The following is a 25,697-nucleotide window of genomic DNA, read 5'->3' as shown; positions in this document are numbered from 1 at the left end:
GACTCCAGCTATGGTGGCAAAGCCCAGAGTGGCACAGACCATCCATACAACAACTGACCCGCACTGCACTCTGTTAGAGAGGGGACCCAAGAGCCCCAGGCATAGAATTACACCCTCCGTGACAATATTTTCACACTGGCGCCTGGGGCTTCGACTGTGTAATTCTTACTGAAGTCCTGAAAGATTGCACTGGCAAACCCTCACATCCAGCACTGTGTGACTGAGAACTTTGTATCCCTAAAACTTCGCTTTCAGATTTAGAAAGAACTGCTTTCCAGACAGTTCCTGGAAGGCCAGAGAAGTCCTGCAAGCCGAGGGACATGCTGCTCCGGGATTTTCCACTGCTGTGCGGTTGTTTACAGTCACACCAAGTGAGTGCAAAATGGGAGCGTTCCACACTTGCCGTGCTTTTCACAGCTTTACACCAACTCTACAAAACTCTGCTCTGACCAACACTGTGAAGAACAAAATCCCCTGTGTTTTGCTTGGTTTTTTATAAGGAGAGTTTCAAAATATACAGTATTTGGGGAGGGGGGGTGTGTGTAAGGAAACAATCCTGTGAAGTTTATAATTTCTTTAGCATGAGACACACCAAGCTTTGGAGCAAACTGCAAGGGTCTGGCTTGACCAGATGGTCAGTTGTCCTCTAAGCAGGAATCCAGCAGTACCACACCTCAGTATTTTACATCTGCTTGGCAGTTCTGTGGGCACAGGTAGCAGTAGGGGCATGAGGCACAAGACCCTGGTAAATGGGCACTGTGGAAGCGTCAGCTGATTTACTAGCTGCCTCATTTTGCAGACGCTGCTGAACTTGGCTTGGGTAGGAAGTTCCTTCAAAATTCTTCCTCCATGTCATGTGCTCTTGTGGATTCACTTCAGTTGTTTTCAGCCAGGTGTGGCCACAAGATTAAAACCACCATTGTGCTCAGGCCCTGGGATGACTGTTTAGCAGGGTGACCACAAGATTCGAGCTCACTCAGAGGGGCTGCCCGCAGTATAAGCTCGTTTTATGTCACAGGCATGGCTTGCACTTCTGAGGGTGACATTATGCACATGCAAACCCTGCATCAAGTGTAACAAGTACTGTTGCAGGAGCATGCATGCTCCAAGCTGTTCGCAGCAAGCCACAGGTCCCTGCTCTGCAGACTGGTGGCACAGCCTCATTTACTGACAGTAAAAGCAGCTCTTAATCACCAAATGGCCAAGTCATAGAGCAGGAAATACAGCAGAGCCGTTTTATCACACATAGGACATTTTTAAGCCTTCTCCACACTAAGAGGTAACTTCAAAATAAACGTGTTTGCTGCTGTTTTTCAGCAGGGGAGGATGGACAGAAAGAGGTGCCAGTCATTTCAGTCATCTGCAAGTGCAGATGATACATTTTTGCAGGTACCTTTTAGCTTCAACTTTAACTCTGCCCCTCTCCTCTTCTTCATTTCTTTGTATTTTCTCTGTTCCCTCTCCTGGGCTGACTTTCTCACCTCAGCTCCTCCCAAACCACTGGGAATACTGAGCAGCCAGTGTTTCCAGAGTGAGCCTTCCAGCCCCTGCTTAGCTAAGCTCTGACTGATCTCGGGGAGGTTTTCCCTTGCCTGCAAGGTTGGATGCCGTACCCCTCCAGCAAGGGTCTACAGAATACACATGCAAAGTGTGATGTAGGAAGGTGCTGGCAGATGGTTGTCAGGCATCTCTCAGCAGCAGAGCTAGTGACCTTGAGCCATGCTTTAAGATAAACTTGTTTGTCCCTTTTTATCTACAAATAAAGCTAAATAGCCGTCAGTGTCTGCGGAGCTATGCTGTAACAGTCCTGGAGACCTGCAAACAGAGAGTGCAAACTAGGCTTGTTTCTGATCATCTTGGATTAACTCAACAATGAGAAGAATTAAAGATGGCACAGCAAGACCCTGCTTGCTGTCCTGGCATGTCTTTGATGTGTAAACATGCAATTCACTGTTGTCAGGTTTAATGAGTTGAGTGACTTGGGGATGCTCTAACTGTCCGTTACCCAGGACACAGACCTGTGGAGCAGCACGGGGACAGAGGTGGGAAGTTCGTTCCTTTTTCCTGAGGGAGTTGATATTCAAATACTTATCCCCACATTTCCAGGGATCCAGAATCATGCATAAAATAATCATAGATGCACCTACTACACGTTTCTGAGCACTAATTTAATCTGCGAACTCCAAGCACTAATTTAGTCACCCAGCTGCTCTCTCATGCTAAAACTGAGATGATTATCCAAAATGAAAAGTCTTTGATAGGCCTAGGCTGGAAAATTAAGCTTTTTAAGTCTTAACTGAAAGTGGGCTTAACCTCTTTGAAGAGCACAAATAGATGGAAGAGAGCCTTAGCTCTTAACAAGTAACATTTAAAAAGATAACTTTACAGAGCTGAGTACCTTTCTTACTGGGATCACAGCGAGCCAGCACCTCCTGGTACAGAACAACACCTCCTCCCCCAGGCCCTGCTCCAGGGACACCTCGCATGCTCCAGGGCTGTCTGGGGCTCTGGCACAGAGGGAAAATTGTGCATTTTATCCTTTTTGGCTCCATTGTTACTCCTTTCTTATCGCCTTGCTACAGCTCCTTACATTCCTCTGTCCGTTCCCTACGACTGTTTCCTGCTGATGGTACAAGGTTTCCCTCCCGCTCTTTTTGTTCCAGAGATAAAGCCGACAGCCCTCTGTGTCGCTTCGCTACGATCTGCTTTGTGGCTGCTGCTTACTGCCCCATCCTCACCAAAAAGCACAAGAAACACCCAATCCTGAGCAGAAATACAGATTCTCCAGCTCTACCCTGGTATCTTTCCTTCTCGCACCTCAAAATACCCCTGGAAGCTCTGACTGTTCTCCCCCACGGCAGAAAACAGCCCTCTGAGCCCCTTCGTGAGGGGGGCTGTGATACAGAATGCTGAAGCCAGAAGAGCTGCAGCAGCAGCCGTGAGCCAGGCCCCAGGAAATCCTCTCCCAGCGCCTGGCCCACGTCAGCAGGGAAGCTTAAAACAATTTCGGATCGAAGTTTGGATGCCTATTCCAGACTGGCTCTCCCTTTCAGTTCTCCAGACAAACTTTTCCCCAGAGTAGCCCTGTTCCCCACTTTCAGATGGTTCCTCCCAGGCCAGATGCCATATTATCTGGAGCGACTTTCCCTCCCAGCCTTGTTTTCCTCCTACTCCTGAGTCCTTTGTCTGGCTGCCAAGTGGAACAGCCCTGCCAGGCAGACAGCTGCTCAGCATCGCCGCACGGGTGCTGCCCTGTGGGCCGAGGAACCGATTCCAGGCTCGTTCCATCTTCGAGGGGGACGTTCTGCCTCTGCACCAGAAGGAGGAAAAGCAAATAGCACCTGTAAAGCTGTTGGAAGAGACTGGAAATGTTTTAGATGAAAGAGGCCTTAAGAGTACTCTGGGTTTACCTTTGAGATAGTGTGAGCAGCAAGCCTGCTCTCTCCTGCTCCGGCTGGAGGGCTCCCTGGAGGACCACGGAGCGGGAATGAGAAGTTTCCAAGCCCTCAGCCACAAAAGCACAGGCCTGGAATCTCTCTAATGAGAGTTTTCCTCTTTGCAGTTTGCCAGGCAAACAAGCACCAGGCACCAATATCAAAACCAGCCCAGATTCCAATGAAAACCAGCAAAGAAAATAAGAGTGGAAAGGCAATGGCTTCGTTTTGCCTGTTAAGAATAGGCAAACAAAGCTTCTGAGCCAGCAAGAGAGCTCTCCCTGCCCTGCTGAGCACAGGCTGCGCAGTGGGGGCTCTGGCCAAGGGCCTCCTCCTTCCTTGCAGGGACGGGTGATCATATTATCCCCACATTACAGTTAAGGGCTTCCCTGTGTCGCCCTTCCAGACAAACGAGCACTCCATCTTGCCCGATTCTTTCAGTTTGCCTGGAAGGACTCTCCCTTCTTGCCCTGCAGGCTGGAGTCTCCTCACCCTCCCACTGCGGAGCCCTTGAAGGCTGTGCCAAGGAGGGATGCTGGCCCAGGGCGCGGTGAGCTGGCATGGCTGGGCTGCGGCAGGGCCCTGCGCCTGCCTCCCGCCCTGTGCGGCTGTGAGCCCGGGGCAGGGAATACCCCACCCTTTGGCTGGGGCTGAGGAGGCTTGGAGACTGCTTTCATCCCAGCCCTGTCTGGGAAAGCTCCTGAACCTGCTCGGCATCTGGGAGCAGAGGAATCCACAGCAGAGCTGCGTGCTGGCTCGCCTCAAGTGCTTCCCGTCCGCAGACTGGTGTCAGGCACCCCAACACCCTCATCGAATCGTGCCTGTGTAAAATCCACGTGACACCTGCGATGGCTGCAGAATCCCATTACCTTTGGAGGGACCTTCTTAACGGGGTTAAGCCTCACAGAAAACCTTCCAAGTGCAAACCAAATGTCCTGAAACGAATCATCAGGAGGCACAAAACACCTCTGTCTCTCACAGCCTCCCTCCTTGCGGCATCAACTTTGAAGCCTGAAGGGAGCATCACTAATTGTTTTGTTGCTGGTCATTTGAGCAAAGGAAGTGGAGGGGAGAGTGGAAGCAAAGCCCAGGGCTGGAAAATGGAAATGACTGTGAGGAAAGGAATGTGGAGCTTCACAACAACTCAGGAGCAGGGGGGGAGAGGAACGCAGAGCAGAGAGAAAGGGGAAGGAGGAAAACCAAGGGGTAAACCACAGCAACTCAGCAGCACTGTCTGGAGGAGTGCAGTGCATGACACGGGCAGCTCCTCGGTGGTCTCCAGTCAGGCACCGTGCTGACATGGCGCTGCCTTCCCCTGCCCAGGCCAGACCCTCAGACACAGCTTTTGCCAGGATGAGTTTAACACATGGGCTGCGCTCCTGCCCCAGGACACCGCTCCGTGCCAGGGTGAGAGCCCTAGAGACGCCTCTTGCTAAGCTGAAGTCTGTGTACGGCCGTAGCTGGTGTAAAAGCCTCTGTGCCCAGCTCAGGAGAAGCCTTGCAGCGCTGATTGCTGTCGCTGTGTTTCACTCTCCGGGAGGGGGCAGCGGGATGGGAGGGATGCCGGCACCGCAAAGCTCTGCCTGAACATCTACCTGAAGAGTGGCGGCAGCAGCCTGCTGCCCTGCAATCCTGCCTGTGAACTCCTCCTTCTCCCCCTACCAAAGCGAAGAAGGGAGCCCACGGGGTCCCCCCAGGGCTCTCTGGAGCAGACACACTGTGGGTCTTCCCCACAGAGCTGCTGGGCAGCCCGGCGCCCCGGTGGATGCTGCAGCCTGGCAGCCGCCACGCTGTCCCCGTCACCGGGGGCTCTACGTGTGCGCAGAGAAAGGGAGGGACAATCCCGGATGTGAAGGATTTACAGCCCTGGCAGACACTCGTCACAGAGGATAGCGTCGTCTGTAATTTAAACAGGGCAATCCGAGGCTTGCTAGCGATTGAACGCAGTGTGGCTGAGACATGAGCCACAGACAGAGCCCCCGAGCCCTCAACTGTGACCCACCTGCCCAAAAGGGCTATCAGGAGGGCTGGCCAGGCTGTGGCATCCTCTCCAGGAGCATGTGAGCCTGGGCTGTGCCTTTCTCTTGCCAGGGAAGGGAGAAAACACCAATGTTTTGCCTGATTCCGTCCTGGAAAGTGGTGACGGGCCAGTGGGACACACGCGGCTCAGCAGCCATCTTGTGGCCCCGAGGCCTGAGCTGGCTGGGAGAATTGGGGGACCTCTCCCAAAAGCAGGCAGGAGCTGTCGCCAGGAGAAACCCCATCCCAAGCACTGCCTGCACGAAGCGGTGCTGCCTGCTCCCACATCCCAGTTCTCCTGCACAGAGAGGGTATCGCCAGGTTTGCGGTGTGCGGAGGGAGACCGGTTGCAGGCTCTGATCCTCAGCGCCTTGGTGCTCACCTGAACCTTTCCGTTCACCCCACATCACTGAGGGGGGAGATCTTGCCGAGGAGTAATTAAATCACTTGCACCCTGGTTTACGATTTAACTTGGTGGCTCTGGCCAATCTGGTACAGGTCTGTGTTCCATGCCCTGCATATTTAGCGGGCGCAGTCAATTCTTCCAGCTTATAAATGTGGAAGAACATATAAACCAGACCTGGACTTCCAAAGGTAGAAGCTGTCAGCTCAGGAGCTGCCTCTCTGGCATTTTAAGGTGTTGTTATTTACATATTGGAAAAAAGCCAACCAGAACCTCTCTAAGGACACCTCTCCCTTCCTTACAGAACATCTTTATGGAAATGAATAATTAAATTCTGAGGTTTGGGCTTCTTCATTTATTGCTGGGAACTTGGCATCGTCACCTTTCCAGAGTCAGGGAAAATGAGACTAAAAGTCAATATAACGTGATCCACAAAAACAAGACAATGTTAAGCTTGTTTATCCCAAACTAGGAAAGAGACTTGCACTCTCTGTGTGGACTATGAAGGAGTTGATACTTTCCAGCCTTGACAGCTTTTATAAACTCTCCTCCCCTTTTTGAGATCACTACAATCAGCATTCAGAGAATGTTGTGAATCTGCTCTTAACTACCAATAAAGCCATTTAATTAACCAGTGAAATTAAGCAGGTTAAGTGCCAGGTTTTTAAATGGATTGTGAGAAAAGATGTTTGGATTATTACAACATGACTTCAACTAGTCTGAAGGATCCTAAAATGGAGCATCAATGAATGTGCTTAGTGTATGCAGGCGTATTGCTGAAAGGTGTGCTGGCACGAACAGCCTCCATGGGTACATTCTGCAGTGGAAGGGGAAACAAACCAAACCCGGAGTATCAGTGAGTTTAATTTATTTAACATTTCTTTACTAAAAAAAAAACCAACCAAACATAAAAAAAGCTCAGGACAGAATTCACCATGTGCCACAGTTTGTCATTTTGGGGAGTATGAATCTTTCTGGACATAATTTACTGCCATGCACTCAAAGTTCTGCTGCAGTTGGGGACAGTTGGTACAGGCAGGTAGTGTCTGCTCACATGGAGAACGTGGGGAGGTGCTGCGTGATACTGTGCTGGAGGATGAAGTCTCTTCAGCTTGGCAAAGGTTTCCTGTTAGGGTGGGCAATAAAAAGAGCATGCTCAGCTCATTGTAAAGGCCACGTATCTTTGGAATTCTGTCACGTTGGACTATTAAGGAAATAATGGCAAAGTCCTATTTATAAAAAAATAAAATAGCCTATCCTTTGTGTGGAGGGAGTCTCACAGCAGGAGGTACCAGAGGGTCTGGCACAGCCCCTCTGCAGGGCTGCTGGAAGATGCAGAGGCAGTGATCACCCACCTCAGATAAAACACAGTAGGCTGTGGGACTGCACATCAACAAGTGAAAAATAAAGGACTTTGCAAATAAAAATGCCATGGTGAGCCTGCAGTGAATGTGGCATTTCACTGGTGGTCCTCTCCAAATCGGAGAGTGGATATGTAAATACCTGTGGCAGCAGAAATGGCAGCAGAAATGTCTCTTTATCCTTCCCTGTGCCACTCAGCTACAGGAAAACTGTTCCTCCACAGGGGACCTGTCTCACTAAAACTATGCCCTAAGCTCAGAAGCACAAACCAAACTTGGGTCTTACAAAATCAAACTTAGTGCAGGACTTTTACAAACAAAAGGTTGCTTAAGTCCAGCTGTATTTTCTGTACTGGCTGATCTGCCTGCTTAACACACCAGCTCCTTTCTGGCTGCCCTCTTGGCGCAGACGTCTGTCTTCTGGGAAGAAACGTCAGCATCCCTGATGCGATTGGTGCGCAGCTCCATAAAAACCTGCGGCATCGGTGCACAGCACAGCAGGCAAAAAATTCCTTACAGGAGTTTTGGCCTCGATTGAAACCTGTCCAGTTCCTGCTCTTGAATCTTGTTTCTGCCTTGGACTTTGCCTGCTCAGGAATGATTTTACCTGAGTTAAGAAATGGCAAAGCACAGCAAGTAAGCTCTTGCTAGGTTTTTACTTTGTGCTGTCTTTAGCATGAACTTCTAGGGGCAATCTGCCCTCAGCTGGTGTCACTGTGGCTTGGAAACACCAGTATTTCCAGTCTTTTCTTCCCTCCTTCATGTTTTTCTCCTTAAAAAGCAGTGCTGCTTTCCAACTCGGTGTACAACCTGAGCAGCAATCACAGCCAAGGCCATGCTCAGCTGAAGCATCAGCCCTGAGGCTTCTTCCCATGTCTCTTCAGCTCTCTGGCACGTTTGTGGTTGCATGACTCCTGCCAGCTTTGTCAGCCTTTGCCACGAGAGCCAGTGACACAGAACCGTGAACTGCAGCTGCCAGGACATGACAAAAACACCTCCATTATTCCTCCATGTGTTAAAGCTTGGCTTGGAAACTACAGCAGCATTGTGCTGCTGCTTTGCAGCTGGACACTTCCTGCCACGGCTGCCCAGCCAACGGGCTGTGCTGCCCACTTAATACAGGACAGACCTGTATGGAGACAGTCCTTCCCTGCAGAAAGGGGAAGCACAGATTCTCTGCAACAGCTGCTGGAGGCTCAAGGGCTAAATGAGACAGACAGCTTGAGGGATTTCTCATGGATCTCTAACTTTGATTTAAATCGATGTATTTTTACCTGGCAATTGAAAATATGCCCAGTTTTCCCAAGGTAAGGACGTTCTGTACCTCCATTCTGCATTCTTAGGTAACACCAAGCTCCAAACTTTCCCAGGAAATTACAACCCCCCTGATTACCCACCCTCCTAGGGTGCTTCTAAGACATTTCATTCAAATGTAGCAGTCATACTTGTAGGTGTTGGGGCAGCGGGCAGGTTCTGTGGCTGCTGCATTTAACTCTAGAGCTTGGACTGTAGGAGCTCACCGACTGCGCAAACAGAGATAGTAAGAAGTGGAAGAGAATGGAAACATGTTTAGGATTAAAGCTCAAAGTGTGAAACACACCGAAAAGACTAAAGAAAACAAACTATGTGGAAATTGAAATATTTGGTTCTGATTCAGACACTAAGAAGTGAACAGTACCGGTCACTGAAAGACACCGGGAATCGTTTCTCTCAAGAAAAAGCATCATATGCTTAAAATATAGAACAAAAGGCTCATGGAAGAGAGGCAATCGATAGCTTGGAAAAAGACAATGACAACATGTGACATCTACAATGTATGCACACAGTCCCTTGGAAGTTTTATATTTGATATATATGTATTTCAAAGTACACACAAACTGCCTGTTCGGCAGGTTGAGAAAATAGGAATACATCTTGGGAAAAGGTCAGGAAGGAAAAAAACCACAAAGGAAAACAAAGAGTTATTTACATTCAGTAATTCAGTAGCCTTTAACATCTCTATATACATACATACTCTTTCGATATATGTACAGACTGTGATGGGATCCAAATGAAGCTTGTTCCACACACAGAAGAAAAATACACACACCCCCCTTGATAATTCACTTGACAAATGTTTACAGGTTGCAGAGCTCTCTTCATTTACAAAGAAGATACTACATGCTGACAAGACAACTAGCATCTTTGGGAACGTGAAGTCCTTACAAGAGGTGTGTGGTTCCCAAGGGACCATACAGCGATTGGAAAACAACTCGAAAACTTGCTGTGCAGAGGGGGTTTTAGTGGGTTATAGTGTGGGGTTAGTGCATCGGCTGAGCCAGACATCTCTGAAGTATGAAACTAGGTAACAAGGCAAAATGTAGCTGCTGACAAGGGACAGTTTAAAAACGAACCCCCCCAAATTTTAATCCTTCAGTTCCCGAGTCCACTTGAACACCCATCTTCCCCTTGGGCAACACGCTGCCAAACCTCCCGCAGTTCAGGAGTTACCACAGTTCTAGGTTTAGTTTTGCCCCCATTATCAGACACATCTGCCCCTCTTACGCTTGATACCCATTTCAGATGGTGAGCTGGAGGAAGCAGAGGTGGAAAACCAGAGACCATTCTCACATAGCTGGGTAGTTTCTGACCCAGCAACTGGTCTCTGTTTTTCCTTCCCCAGAGGGGTGCTGCAAGAAGACACCAGAGCTGTCCCTCATCCCCTCCCCAGGGCTATTTATCATTCCTTTTCTCCCCCGCAGACTTTATCAGCAGCTCACAGGAGGAACAAACTCCTACCACACCCTACACCCCAACCAGGAATTTTTAAGGAAAAGCACACATAATTTTAAGTTAGCACTTCGGATGTTAGAACCCTCCAGAGGTGTGACTGCAGGTGTGTTAGTAACTGAAGGACAAAGCCAAGGCATTGGTGGCAAAAGCAGAGAGCAGAGAAGGGAGACCAGGTGGGGAAGGGGTTTCTGGAACAGATCTCAGGGATCTTTAAGTACCATTGTTTTTTCCCCCCCTCCTGAAGACACAGGCCAATGGAAAGTTTAAGAGGGTTCAAGCAAACAGCATGTGCTGTAACCTCCTGCCATCGGTTATCAATACAGAGAAGATCCACACAGTATTTGCTCATCCCAACACACGTTAGCACAGCAGGCTGAGAAGAACACTTGGGAAATGAAGCATATTTAAATAACGACTTGTTTAAAAAGAAAATCATCACTATTTATGAATCTACCACTTCTAGAACCATCTTACTGAAGATTTAAGATCTAAAAATATTGTTACCATCTCAGATGGTGGAAGTTTCTACACCAAATAATAATTCACATGAAGAGAGGCAGTCCATGCAGCTCACTGTTACCAGCGCTGTGGTTCGCTCTCTGTTGCAATAGGAATCCATCAACACGCTTCTCACCATCCCTGGATGCCAAGCACATCCAACAGTGGGTATGAAACACAGGAACATCTCCCCCCACACCCTGGCTGTAGTCTGCACAGGTATCACAGTGCTCAGGCAAGCTTCCCTGTACTGCTGGCAGATTAAAGCCACACTCCAAACACACCTACCCCTGCCTCACAAGCATGCCACAGACATAGCAGGTGCCAGGGCACACAGGAACATGCTGGCTTACTCTGTTAGTGACAGCCACATGCAGAGTGTCACCCCCTGACCATTTGGGACTGGGAGCCGAGGGCAAGCAGGCACCCTTCACTGACAAGCAGGTGCTCTGTTACCACCCCGAGGTGCCAGCACAGGCAGTGTTACCCAAACCACAAGCAGAGTCATTCACATAAGGGAACTCGCTTTGGCCTCAGCTTGTGGAGCTTCTGGCCCCGTTAACTCATGGAAAAAAAGTCTTTCTGCTACTTGAGCCTGGCTCAGAGGGTGTTTAGAGACAGGGCACAGGTTACAGTGGATTAAGTGCTGCTCTGTCAGGTGAGCCTTAGTGAGAACAGGCATCGAGGTTTAGACCCAGTTTAGTTCCTGCCTCATGAACGAGTCGAGCTGAAATATTTGGACTGCAAGACAAGAAGCCTGGCTGAAGCAGACTGGAACATGCCAAGTCCTGCCCGATTCCAATTGTACAGACTTGTTAGTTCTTTTTTGGAATACAGTGATTGCCTAAACAAGACTCCACTTCTTGTTAGTACAATAACTTTTATTTGACATCTACAAGATCATTATCTTGTAGGGTTTTTGGACAGGTTTATACAATCTCAATTTTTCAATAGTGCAACCTGTGCAAGCAAGAAATGACAAACATTGTCCTTCACTTTCTTATAAACATCTACTATTATAGGCAAACCAAAACTTACCCATATTATAGATAAGTGACTATTCACATTTGTACATTACAATTTCTTTTAAACAGCTCCAGATAAACTCTACAATGTCTTACAACATATTAAACAGTATTCAAGTTACTGGGTAACAGAAACAGCACATACAGCGGAACCCTCAAGTGTTTCCCATTCTCTAATTTACAGCTCAAGTAAGGTTTCATCTTACAAGTGACAAATTAAATTACATTAATGAAGTAAAAAATATAAGATTGTATGCGAGATGGAAGTGAATTTGCACTTAAGTTTCCATAACCACCTCGGATTAAGGAAATGCTTCACTTTAAGGAAAACAGGCATCCAGCCATCTTTGCAGTACACATTAGGAATACCATTAATACATTAAAAATGAACTAATTTTAATTTAAGATGTTTATCACAAAAAGAACATGTTGTAGACTCAAATATATAACCCCCCCAGGAGAGAACCAGAAAAAAATGCAACGCCTGGGTATAAACACTATAAAAATGCAATAACCAATGCTGTACAACTAAGATTGTGTTTCTCTCCAAATTCCTGTCGTGTGTTTATCCTGTCCATGCCCGTTTCCAAAGACATGCACTGTCAAACAGAAACTGGGAAGGAACCCGAATGCATGATGTGCAACCTCTAGGTTTCATGCTTTTATAAACTCATAAATTGAAGAGAAAAACCCAATATATATTTTCTATATATATACTCAATACATGCATTCGAGGATATCTCCCACAGCAATGGCATCGATGCACTGCGTTAAACCCTGAGCACTGTATGACAAGATAAAAATAAAGCCTGCTTGGGGATTTTCAAGCATTTTCAAACAAATTGTGGTTTGTAGCTTAAAAGGCCAAAAGTAAAAGCAAACAGGAAGCACTACAGAGAGCATAAGGAAAGACAGATGCACCACCATAAACAACTGCTGGCTTTCAGTTCTACCAACCTTTTTAGATCTCTTTATTCCCAAAGTATTTGAGAGCACACAACTGAACTGAAAAAGTTATATTTCTTTGGAATCTGTCCCTGATTTTTATGCAAGTGATATGCTTTTACAGCCTTTTCCTCAAACACCAAAGTCAACACCTGTAGTTTGTCCTCTTATGCGCTGTTGAAATTGGTGATGCTTTGCGGGTGATGCTGCTGCCATATCTGCTGCTGTTGGACTGCAAGCTGTTGAGACTGGTCTGATGTCGACAGGAGGTTTACAAGGGGTGACACACAATTTGCAGGAATGATCAAACCTGGAAACAGCAACAAATCAATTGTTTCACAAGGGCACAAACTCAATTTGTTCATTAACATCTCAGGCCGACGATCCCACCATTTAATTTACGCAACAGTCGACAGCAACCCTCGCCAGTGTCAAGTCTCATCAAGCACAGCGACAAGCCTGGCTTCTCATGGAAATCACCAGGTCCTTTAGGTCACAAAGCAGTAGAAAGAAGTTGCCATTCTGCCCCTGAGTACAAGGTTTATTCTTATGCTACCTGCTGCCATGCAGGCCCCCAGAAGAAGTCAGCTAGTTTTGCTTTTCTGGTCTCTCAGAAGCTACACCACCGAAGTTTAATCATCAAAAGCCCAGTTCCAATGTCCTAGTAAACTGCTGACTACACATGACTGCAGCTCAAACCCCAGAAAGCAGCCAGTGTGGGGGCTTACTGCTCTTTGCCAGAAGGAGGGGAAAAAAAGCAGAGCCCTTCTGATTTCAAAGGCAGGTACCTTGATTTCAAAGGTAGGTTGGCTGAACATGTCTTTCTTTTGTTCCTAGCAAGTCAACAGAACCAAGACTGTGTGTTCCAAAGCCTGCCTGAAGTTTCTCTCCTCCTTTAACCAGACTCAATCCAGCATTTTTACCACAACAACAGATCTCAGCAGTTGTACTTCTGCCTCTCCCCAACACAAACAAACATCAACAGGACTTTTCTCGTGTAGGCAGCTTTATGACGTCTTACGCGCGACTCTTAACACTCTCACAAGTGGCAGCTTCCTTCTACTCCAAAATGGAGTAGAAACTAAAGGAGCAGACAAGCTACTTACCCACGATCCTCTGCCCATCCTCTGTTCTCAGTCGAACGATCTGCATTTTCACATTTGTACCACTCACAGAGGCTAGAACGCCTTCTACTTTTGTCCAGACGCTCAATACTGAACCGCACAAGACATAGTAAGTTCGACAGCGGAGTCCCACTTCACAAACTAATCCCAAGCCTGCCTTCTTACAGTTGCCTCTCCTGCAGTAGAAAATAAGATAAAAAGCTTTCAAAAGAATTCTGCAAACAGAAAATATCCAATTTAATTAAAAATGAGACTTGAAGGTATTTTGGCTATACAGTCAGAGGTGAGCAAGGGCTGCAAGTACACAGGAAGAGTAGGATACTTTATCCACAGCGTGCCTCTAACAGTGAGGCTTTGAGATGTGTTGGCCTGATCAGGACCAGATCTTCCAAACACACAGTTTTAAGCCAAAGATAGTACTCCATTACATCACTCTGAACCTGAATGTTACACAAAACTGGTATCCAATCAGTATGGATCAGAAGCTCCAATATTAATCAGAAGCTTCTACTGGTCTTGCTGTCCCTCAGGAAGGAAGACAGCACTGCTGAGCTCAGACACACTGTGAGAAGAGGCAGCACAGGAATAGCTGTTCCCAACATCTCCATCTCTACATAACACACAATTATCTTCCACCCCCAAACATCTGAACTATCCTACCACAGTGACAGATCAGATCAAGACTTAAAAGCACAAGCTACCCCTGGGTCATTTACTTCTACTGGAGTGCAATTTACATGTTATCATCCATCTAATATATTATGACTTTAAAGCTTCGTGTTTCCGCTCAAAGGTTGGGTCAGCAGACTGGTCACAGGACAATTTTTACCAGGCAAGAAGCCCGAGATTTCACATGAACAGCAGGAGTGACAAACCAGTTTAGGTGAAAGTTTAACTTGAAGCAACTGGGCACATACAGATACTAACCAGTAAGCATGGGTGCAGGTATCCGCAGAAGAATTGTACTGCTCTAACCAGTGTGGCAGAGCATCTTCAGAAGGTACCTGGAAAAGTCATTCCAAGTGGGAAACAAAGTAAAACACATCAAGACTTGCACAGAACAAAAGCTATTTGGTCATGACTATGAGAAAAGCAGGAGCACCAACATTCTGATGGTGGAGAGGTACGTTATCCTACATTAGCATCATCTCAGGCTACTCAACAGAAATGCCATCTCAGAGGATGAGCAGAATGTTTGAGCACTGCAGAATCTCCACAAGGCTGTTGGAAAAACTCTGAGATTCTGCCAATCAACCTGATTCTCAGAGTTTCATCAACCTTTTACAAATGTAACACTCTGCAAAGCGTTAGATCTCTTACCAGCCTCTAAACAAAACCATCCATTGCAGTATTGAAAAGAAACAGTTGAAGCTTGAGAATCATTGCTCAGAATATACTGTACTTAGCTGCTTACTTAAGAACATGTTTGAACACCTTACACAGGAGCAAGACTTCCTTGCTGGACCCTACACCCCTCAATTTGTTGTTACCACTCCACAGATGATATTCCTAGAGTTAAAGCTTTCTGAGTGTAAAAACCATATAAACCCAAAGACAAGTCAGTCTAGATTGTTTTACTTGCCAGAATTACACACAAACACAAGATTAAAGGCAAGCACTTCCTTTTTATTTCCCTTCTATTTCTGTTAATGTTTAAAACTAGCATAATTTTAATGGTTACCTTCTTATATTTCTTTTTCAGGTCTGCACATGTTTCTAGTTTGAGTTGCTTCCCAGTATTTGGTCTGTATACTAAAAAAAGCTTCTTTTTAGGATTCACTTCTTTTACTAGAATAGCGGTTTTCTTGTTATTTCTTATCTGGAAAAGAAAAAAAAACCCAAAATCTTTGTAAGCTGAAACATCTCAACAGTATCTACCTTAAATGATTCCATACTGTGTTCTCTCCAGAGTAATACTGTGTCTGTGTGTGCAGTAAGACAGCCGGGAATAATAAGGACACCTTTAGAAGGCAGTACCACTACATTAACCTCACCACTTCTCAGAGTGAAAGCAGCTGTTTTCTTGATGCAGTTTTAAGTAAGAGCTATTAATTTGGCCTCACATTCTTACCAGAAAACATCCTGAGCAGCTGAAAGGAGTGCTTCATATTAAGCACTGGGAATATACAATGTGTATTTTTAGGTAAAGTTGAGAGCACTTTGCAAAACTGAACAGTTTTTCTTTCAGAGAAAACAGCATTATTTAGTTTGCCCCAAAAAAACTTCTCTGAACACAATCTAGAGACAGAATCTTACCTGTAGTGACAAATAAAATCCATCCTCTGGGCCTGTCTGTTCTGCCCAGATCTTTGTTGCTTCATCCCAAGACATTCCTCGCTCTACGCTGATCTGGAAGACAGACACACAGGGGCATTTGGCAACAAGCTTTACAACAGTTCAGACAGAGCAACTAAAGAGCTGCAGGACCAAATAGTGCCCAGTGAAAGGCCTGAACCTCCCCTCACCAGCGTGTGCTTAGCTGATTGCCACGTGCCCTGGTTTTAGCTGGGATAAACTGTCTTCCTCACAGCTGGCAGCACTGTGTTTGGGATTTAAGATGAGAACCACATTGATAAAACACTAATATTTAATTGTTGCCAAGCAGCCAAGTATTTCTCAGCTTCTGCCCCACCAACAAGGCAGAAGAGGGCAAGGACCTGGGAAGGGACACAGCCAGGACAGCTCACCCCAACTAGCCAAAGGGATATTCCATACCACATGGCATCAGGCTCCATATATAACTGGGGGTTGGCTAGGAAACGATGCGGCTCAGTAACTAGCTGAACATCAGCCCCGGGTGGTGAGCAATCATGCTGTGTATCTCTTGGTCTTGTTATCGTTATTCCCTTCCTTTTCTGTCCCAGTAAACTGTATCTCAACCCACAAGTTTCACCTTTACCCCACTGGGTGGGTGGGGAGAAGGGAGCGAATGCCTGCGTGGTTGTTTTAGCTGCTGGGTTAAGCCACGACACCACATTATGAAAAAACTTATCAGCAAACAAGCAAGTTTTCTTAGTTCATCCAGAGAAGGTGCAGAATTAACTTACTGTGTACAGTTCCACGTGACCAGAGGTAGAATATCCGGGAGTTAAAAACTTCTTAACATCTGCCTTCCTTACTTTCTCATCTCCAGAGCCCAAATCTTAAAAGGAAAGAATAGAGTTACTCTGTTTCTCCCTAGTTAAGTACAAGACCACTGAGAAATTGATTTACTCACCTAAGATGCCCATATCATATCTTCCATTCTTCTTGGCATTTTGAATGACTGCGTTTAACGTGTCAGAAAAGTACTGGAATAAAGCATTCTGCTGATGTACTTCCATACCAAGAATTCTATTCAGGAATTTCCCTATATTGTTATAATCTTAAAAGAATAAGAAATACACGTATTAGGTCAAAGATCAAAGTTCAATGACAACAAACCCTTAATCAGTACACAGAGTCTCAAAAAGACTATTTAAACCTGTTCTTTCAGTAATGAGGGAAACTTCCTGAAGTCCTCCAAAAAAGCCACTGTTTAGGTAGCTACAGCTTCAGTTCTGTTGCTAGGAATCCACTCTCACGACATTCCTAGTGACATTCTAAAGATACACTAAACAGGCAAATACCTTTGTCAAGCGTTAGTATTCCAGATCTGTCTTCAACATTTATCAAGCCCACGCCAATCAATCCCTGACGAACATCTAGGAAAAAAAGTGAAATCAGAGCTGCTTTGCCATCTAGAAATAAACCAGTTAAGTAACAGCTGCTTTTGCAACCTTGTTTCAGGAGCCCATTCAAACTTGACACCCCTTGAAATCCTCACTCAGTTCCTCACTTGATACATCAATAAGCAAGACAGAACTTTGCTTTGTGTTCTTCTAGGAAGCACAGGCAGGGAAATCTACCACCAGCATTATACACCAGTCCCCAGGAAAACAAGTTATTGCCATGGATAACAGGAAAAGAACTATATCTAATACTTCAGCCAAGAGACACAAAACGTGCCTTATATTGAGAGAGTTCACACATCTTGTTTCACACGTGAACTTCAACTTCCAATGTGTGCAGGAAGAACATTCAGCAAGAGCTCACCTGGGCCAGCTGAGTGGTTTCAATAACAATAATGTATTCTAGCTCTAAAATTATTTGCATTTTCTGTGTACTGGAGAATGATCAAAAGGTAGCTATTACCTCTGGTAAATTACACTAACCTTTGAAGAAGTCTCCAGGAAAATCAGGAGGTGGTGAGACCATTGGGGAGTCCAGGTTCACAATGGATTTCATAACAATCTCTAAAGCGTTTCTGCCATACTGCACAGGAGAGAGAAAGTTGCTCTAACAATGTGATGCAGTGCTCATGCCCCAGCCCCAAGCACATATGGTTTCACAAGCATTTGTAATTCACAATGAAATCTTTTTCTCTACAATAAAAGGGAGGAGGTCATTAGCTTTTCAATTCTATACACTATACATAAACAGCCCAGTCTTAATTTCTAATTAGGCATACCAAACTGATCTTTCAGTTATGACTGAAAGGACACATCCCATTTACTCATGACTTATTTTCAGCAAGTGCAGAAGCGTAATTTTACACACATATTTGTGTTTCACATGATTTTACAAGCAAAACTGGGAATATTCCCTGGCTATCTCAGAAAGGGGCCTCCTATCAGAGGGTAATGCAGTTCAAAGGAAAGCACTTCACAGGAGAGGGAGGAAACCCTTCCTGGACAGGTCAAGGGGAATAAGCACCAGAGTGAGCTTTCAAACACAAACAGAACCATCACCTTGTTGTCAAAATTGAATCTGCTGAGGTCTCGAGTTTCTGTAGCCCGTCTGTCACCGTGGGTGAGAGCTCCCTGTTAAGACACAACTTTGTATTTACATCAAATTTAAAAAATAAAACAAATCTAAAGTTGTATTTTCTTAAATGAAGGCTCAGACTTCTTGACACAATCTTACCAAACTCTCCAGTCTTTTTGCAACTATAGATGCAAATCTCTGCTCTCCTGCCAGTTCAGAAATTAGGAACACGTACTCTGGAGCAGTCACTTGGTTGGATCTATGAGTTCTTCCTGGATAATTAAGTAGAACCACATATATTAAATAAATTCCACTTCATTGAACGTTTCTAATAAACTGTGAAGTGTAAAGGAAAAGCTAAACTTAATTCCTGCTGAGAATTAAATTTCCCCTGTAATACAGCTGATGGAAGGGAGCACACAAAGGCTCTCAAGTTGTAGCTTTCATAAAGACACTTGATACATGTAAAAAACACCTCGAGCTACAGTGTCAGTTTTGAAACTTCCAAACACTATGACTGCAAAGCTGATTATGTTCACAGGTAAAAGGAGGTTGGAAGGGTCCTTAGGTTGCTTAGTCAATCTTATTTCCCACGAATTAAGAGCCAGTTCAATCAGTACTACAGAGTACACGAGGGGAAGGATACACAAGCTTTACTTACCAAACTGCTGTATTGCTCTGTCCGCGCTCCACGGCAGCTCCAGAGTCATGTGAACTCTCCGTCTCTGGTTCTTAGCTCTGCGGTCTGCTTGCAGTGATATACCAGAGCTGGCAGCCTCTGAGATTATGGCAATGTTCTTTTAGTAAGAAAGGAGTTGTTAGTTAGCAATGAAATCAAAGATCAGGCTTCAGTTTTCAGTTTCTAAAAAAATTTCAGAGTTAGTACTAACGTGGGTCTGGAATTGTTGCAGTGTTACTTGGTCTTGGTATTCAAGGGGAGAGGAGCAAGTATGGTTCTGAGTTCAAAATGCTAAGGTTTTTTGAGGAAAAAGTGTGGCTTTTGCTTTACTTTTGAGCAACCTGCCTTTCCATGCAAGCAAAGGTAAGCAGTATGCTGCAGTCTTGCCATTCCAGAGGGCAGGTGTCTGATGCTGGCCTGCACTTCAGGAAGCAGAGAGGCACAGGGAGACTTGCTCTTGCTAGCACTGCATAAGGAGGAGGACATAGCAACTCTTGGATCTGAATGCATCTGCCTTTGAAGAATGTGAATGTTTTCACTGTGCACAAGTGCCTTATAGGAACCCAAGTCTTTACCCTCAGGTGTAACAACAGGCCTCAGAAGTTCCATACAACAGCTACATTACTTGATTTGCCCTCTTGTGGCAGCACATCCCAAATAATCCACAGAAGGAGGTTTTTGTTTTGCTTCTTTTTATCAGCTTCAATCCCACCATTATTCCAGTCAGTGTTTTTCTTCCAGAGTGCAACACAAAGGTCAAAAGCTATCGCTCTTCCCTGCATTACTGCTCAATACTTGTTAGGGTAAACAACCTCCCCTTTTCCCTTCAACTCCCTACTGAAAGCTTATACTCCCTCTCACACCTTTAAGGTCATCAAGTCCAACCATCTCTGTCCTGTGCTGACCCATATGCCTGAGCACCTCATCTGCCCATCTTTTAAACACACCCAGTGGTGGGGACTCAGCCCCCTCCCTGGGCAGCCTGTACCACAGCCTGACAACTCTTTCAGTGAAGAACTTTCACCTCACATCTGCTCTGACCCTGCCCTGGTGCAGCTTGAGGCCATTTCCCCTTGTCCCATCTCCTGTCCCCTGGCTAAAGAGACCATTGCCCACCTCTCTGCACCCTCCCTTAAGGTAGATGTAGGTGATAAGGTCTCCCCTCAGCCTCCTCTTCTCCAGGCTGAACATCCCCAGGTCCCTCACCTGCTCCTCATACGATTTGCCCTCCAGCCCCTTCCCCAGCCTGGCTGCCCTTTTCTGGGCTCGCTCCAGGACCTCAATACCCTTCTTATGGTGAGGGGCCCAGAACCAGACACAGCTGCAGTGAAAGCAACCAGGTCTTTGAGTTTCAAGGATCCTACACAGGAATCTCTGTAGGTTATGGGCAGAAAACACCACTATGGTTTTAAACAAAAAGTCCACCTAACATGTCAAACAAGACTCTCCCATTCCTACACACACGTTTACAAGGTCAGCTTAAAGGTGCTGGCTTTTCCTCAAGCAGAGGCCTCCATCACCACCTAAGACTACAGCCCGACCTTTAATGCAAGCTGCAGCCATGCACTACGCAGGACTACTGACTACACCAGTTTGAAAAACACCACACAGAGCAATGAATGGGGAATGTTTTCTAACCAGCACTTACAGTACCTGAAACGTCACTGTGGGATAAGGGCACAGCACAACTTCAACAACTTTGTGTTACTATGGCACCTGGCAAGCTTTTTTAAGTGGTAGGTCTTTGAGGACTACCTTATCTCCATCCATGAACCTCTGCTTTTCCGTGATGTTCAGAATTTCAACGGGCACATCCAGCTCAGATCTCGACTCGTAAGATATGCTGCCGTCATCGTTGCTCACAACTCGCCCCTTGCGGCCGGTCATCTTAAAGGAGAGAAGGAATACAAACTCATTATGGCAACACCAGCATCATTACATGACCAAAGGCTTCAAACAATGATGCTTATCCATACACCAACACTCCAAGAGCAGAAGGACATCAGGGAACATGGATTACTGTTTTGGTTGATGCCATTATCTGCTATGTGGAACACTTACTCACAGGTAACTCAGGGAATCAAGAGCATACCTATAGAGATTTACCAAGACTAAGAAAATAAAACTGAAGTGACAGCTAGAGATTGTCACCTATTTTAACAAGGTCCTTCAAATCAGAATGATGTTTCCACTCGATAGAAACAGGTAGCTTAAAAGACATGTTTCTAAAGTTACTGAGAAAGAGAGATAATAATTCATCAGGCTTTTCACTAAAGCAGTTTTATCATGCAGGTTCTTAATATTCATTGCCTGAGAAGATTAACTAAAGCCTCTGTTTTATACACACCAGCTTCAAATTGACTACAGCTGGTTAGAGAAACATACCACTAGAAAGAGATAAGATAGTATGATTTTCCCACCGACAAACTGTCTCAGAAATAGCCTATTTACCCAGAGCTCTTCTCTGTATGCTAATAGAGAGATCTTCAAGTTTCTCTTTAATTCAGAGGCATTCAGGAGGAGTAGTCCATACACCTATCCCTGTTAGATTACAGTTTAAAACCCACAAACAAGTTCTCTTTAATAGACACTTGGGTCACATGCAACCTTCAAGAATGACAACACTGATTCACTGCAGCCAGAGAGATAACAGACAGCAGCATCAAACCACATCAGTTTCTTCTAAGAGTAAACACTAGCCTACCTCAGCAACATTTTCAGGACCACCCAGTTCATCTATAAGCTCATCCAGTGTATTAGGTGGAAGATCTTCAGCCAGCTTTTCCAGTTTATCAAGCAGTTCTTTTTTCATCTGTTGGGCCCTTTCAACAGCATCCTGGCTTGTTACAAAGCTGCTGTTTGTGTTACTGTTTGCTGAAATTTAAGAGAAGCTCTTTAAAATTTCAAATTTTGCTGCCTAATTGCTAAGAAGGTGAACAGATGCCAAAGAAACTTATTCTTACCTGACGTGTTGGTACTAGAAGTGGTGGTACCAACAGTGGAAGTAAAGCAGCTAGGTCGTTTTGATCCGAGACCAGAAGCTAGTAAGGCACTTTGAATAGAATCTGGGTCTATACTTTTCTTCTTTTTCTTGTCTTTATTTTTTTTATGCTCTTTTCTAATTAACCAGGGATCTAAAGTAAAAGCAAATATTTTCAAATACTTTAAAGCATTGTCTAAAAAGCCATCATTTCATTTAAAAAATCATATTCTCACTACAAAAGGTGACTTAGAATGAACTACAGTGGGTAAAACCTACTTACAAAAGATGCACATCAACATTCTAGTACTAATTCCAGTCTCATTAGAGTTAAGCTACATGTTTATCAAACACTATTTTGATGTTTACTAGATCTAAGTACAATTATTTGCTTGATGAAACACAAACTGTCTTACCATCTTCATCATCTTCACTGGACTCATCTCTGAACGGGTTGAAGTCATCATCATCTCCAGAACTCAAAAATCTGGAGCTCTCATTGTCACTTTCTTCGTTGTCTGAAGCATCAGACTCACTTTCACTCTCATCAGAGCTGCTACCTGCAAGGCCACCTGTTTTGCGAGCTTTTTTGGCTTCTCTGTTTATTTCTTCACCTAATCCCATCACCCCAGGAAAAAAAGATAAAATTATTTCAGACCTTGTAGTCTACTTCTGAGGTTTGTTGTCTGCTTCTGCATTAAACATAGAAAAATAGTCACTTCTAAGACTAGAACTATTTTAAAGAACTGAAGTTTTCAGTAAGACACCCCCCCAAACACACACACACACTTTTATGATCAGCTAGTTTTCAGTAAGAACGTAGTCAGTCTTGGAAGGGAAGTGGCATTAGTCTTCTCTTTACTGAGCCACCAGAAAGAGACAGTAATTATTTGCTTGACTGCATCCGGAAGTGGTCTGACAAATGCAAGGCATTTTGGGACAGAGTCCCATATGAGATCAACCCATTCTGAGCAAAATAACCAGAAATTACAGGTTGGGCTTCTTTCAGCAGCAGTCTTCTCATGTATTAATAGGAATTTCTAATAAAATTCGCATAGACTAGTAATACATGCTCCTTCATGAACAACTGCACTAATATTTACATATTCATATGTTTTTTCAGAGCTGAAAAAATCAGCATTTGATAGGTCATTCTGGCATTACAGTGTGAGAACTTGTGCATTACCTTTCCGTTTCTTAATTTTGTTCTCCTTGCAAGGGCTGTCTCTGGGTGAATTGTTATTACTTTGAGCAGTCAAGTCAATTCCCAACAAGCTAAACAGCTTCTTTCTGTCAGGAGCTGGAAAGTGCTTTTCAATAAGAGACTGGAATACTCCTCTGTAAGGAATAAAAAAAAAAGGATTCTTCAGTTGAATGTGCATTTATTTGAAGCAGAAACCTGTAACATTTTTACAACTTGCTCGATTTCTCTCAACAATTATTCCTTGTGAATGCTATTACAGAAGCACCCTGTGTAATTATCACCTGTAGTACTCTATTTGCCACTTTCTTTAAAGGAGAAGACATTTACTTTATACCACTGTTACTTGCAGCTTGTTACATTAGTAGTAGAAGTATTGCTACTGCCCTTTTCTTATTGCTCAAAGTTTAAATGACAGATTACCCTAAAATCTTGACCAGCAAGCTAGTCTCAGGATTGGATCTGGCTCATCTGATGAGAAGGAAGTCACAATTGTAGTTCATTTCGATGTAAGTGCAATGTATACTTGACAAATCTTCCTCTCCTCCCTGTTTGAGCACAACTGTTCACATCTGAAAGCCTAATTCCAGAGTGCCAGCAGAACTGGGAGCTAACCAGTGTTCACTGAGGAATACCATCAGATTTAGTGTACAGACAGCTTCAGTAGAGAACATCAGTACTAAACCACACCCAACTCTACACTGATGCACGTTTTACACATGAAAGAACAATTTACTACACACACTCAGCTGGCTTAAGGTTAGTTTTGTAAAGGAGAGTTTTAACAAACTTCAATCTTACTTTGCTGTAGAAACAAAGTCATTCAGTTCACCACCACCTTCCTCCAAAGCTTCTAATGTCCTTGCTTCTCCTGTTGACTGCAGGCCGATTACAACACACTGAAGAACAAATTAATACAAGGCACAGTCACCAAGATGACCACTTTTAAGTTTATTTTTGCTTGAATTTCTGCTCATTAAATAGCTTCAATACCATAAATTACAAAAGCATGCTACTACTATATCCAAAAATGTTATAAACAACAAAAAAAAATCTAACAGCTTAACATTTAAGATACTGAAAAACGGGTCTTGATCAACTTACTTTTCCATTCTTGATTTCTTCCCGAGCCAGCTGCACCACCCTCTTCACTTTAGATGCTATGCAAAGGTACTTGAAAAACCTCTGATGAGCTGACCAAAACTGCCCCCACATAGACTTCTTCATTCGTTGTTCTGCATCTATAAGATCAGCTGCTTGTTGAAACCTCTCTCTAGCACTGACCCACTGAAGGAAAAAAAAGAATTACTTTAAATGTCACATTTCAGGGCTACACAGGTACATCATTTAACATCCAAACAGACAGAAGAAAGGGTTAAAGTTACAGTATCCTGAGTGTGCAAGTCAAAAACTCATTGTGCATCAAGCAAAGCTCACCAAAAAGAAAATAGCTATGGCTTAGTAAACTCTGAAGAACGAAAAGCAGACACTTACATCACTACCAATGTAAACATACACAATACTTTCTATGTATCTACTTTCTCTGTTCTACACTCACAGCAAGAAAGCAAAGGGCACTGCCCACAATTAAGTATAAAGCAAGACCCCAGGAAGATAAAAACCCCACTGCCTCTGCTTCTACAGCATTTTGTAGTGCCAAGTGTTCCACATTAGGTAAAGTAAGATTTGGACACAAGTTCAGCAATTTTTAAACAACATTCATAAAGTGCTGTTTTAAAGCTGATTTTACACACCTGTCAGATAAATTTTAATTACTGTAGCTAAGCAATATAAACAGACAAGTAGTGCTTAAGCACTTCTGAAGTAGGTAAAGACCCTGCACTCATTCTAATCTATGTCCAAGCAGTAATTACTTTTATCTAATACAGCAGTGATAACGTACAAGCAGAACACACGCTCAGGGAAGACACTCAGCATGTGGACAAAACAATTAAGAACAGCATAAAAAGATAAAGAGCAGGTGAATAAATGAAAACATTAACAGGAACTGCAGCACTGATGCTTTACATCTGATCTGCTCTGTGACTAGAAGTACCACCCTGCACTGTGTGAGTACCAGCACTGCTGCCTGTTGCTCAATGGAGAAGCACACGCAGCCTGTCTAACGTTTTGCTGCTTGTTCCCAGCTCAGTTGCCTGGATGGTGAGGACAAGGAGCAGAAAATTAAGACCAACAGGTGACCAGGCATCAACCACCAAGGTCTCTGAAGTACTGCTGCAAGGCAGTGGATCTGGCAGGTACTGGATGATGTACCCAAAACCCCAGCCTTTAGGACTCCAAACAAGTATGAACAGCTTTTGCCCAGCCTTAAACACAGAAATCTTTACAGTAATACAAGTAATTCCTGTCTCTAAACAGTACTACATGAGCTTTCAGGAGCACTGAAGTTTAAATCCAGTAACTTCAACCTCTCAGAACTCAAAACAGAAATAAGTTTAAAGAGTTGTTCT

General features: G+C 44.6%; 1 protein-coding gene across 1 annotated transcript in view; it reads right to left on the bottom strand.

Moving 5' to 3' along the window:
• Nucleotides 1–11,347: 11,347 nt before the first annotated feature.
• Nucleotides 11,348–25,697, bottom strand: part of SBNO1 (strawberry notch homolog 1) — a 33,027-nt gene continuing 18,677 nt past the window's right edge. Inside the window, exons 14-32 of the mRNA XM_084272018.1 lie at nt 24,331–24,513; nt 24,028–24,125; nt 23,212–23,363; nt 22,442–22,639; nt 22,009–22,179; nt 21,750–21,919; nt 20,801–20,932; nt 19,028–19,163; nt 18,526–18,638; nt 18,351–18,422; nt 17,775–17,874; nt 17,190–17,264; nt 16,799–16,945; nt 16,629–16,723; nt 15,838–15,930; nt 15,263–15,400; nt 14,509–14,585; nt 13,564–13,757; nt 11,348–12,767 (exon numbers count right to left, since the gene is read on the bottom strand). Of these exons, the coding sequence (XP_084128144.1) occupies nt 12,625–12,767; nt 13,564–13,757; nt 14,509–14,585; nt 15,263–15,400; nt 15,838–15,930; nt 16,629–16,723; nt 16,799–16,945; nt 17,190–17,264; nt 17,775–17,874; nt 18,351–18,422; nt 18,526–18,638; nt 19,028–19,163; nt 20,801–20,932; nt 21,750–21,919; nt 22,009–22,179; nt 22,442–22,639; nt 23,212–23,363; nt 24,028–24,125; nt 24,331–24,513 (2,487 nt within the window). The 3' untranslated portion in view covers nt 11,348–12,624. The remainder of the gene's footprint in view (nt 12,768–13,563; nt 13,758–14,508; nt 14,586–15,262; nt 15,401–15,837; nt 15,931–16,628; nt 16,724–16,798; nt 16,946–17,189; nt 17,265–17,774; nt 17,875–18,350; nt 18,423–18,525; nt 18,639–19,027; nt 19,164–20,800; nt 20,933–21,749; nt 21,920–22,008; nt 22,180–22,441; nt 22,640–23,211; nt 23,364–24,027; nt 24,126–24,330; nt 24,514–25,697) is intronic.

The sequence above is a fragment of the Gallinula chloropus genome (genome assembly GCF_964237585.1).
Source record: "Gallinula chloropus genome assembly, chromosome: 17".
Classification (NCBI taxonomy): Eukaryota; Metazoa; Chordata; class Aves; order Gruiformes; family Rallidae; genus Gallinula; species Gallinula chloropus.
Note: the sequence above shows the minus strand (reverse complement) of the source record. Positions and strands in the feature narration are given on the sequence as shown.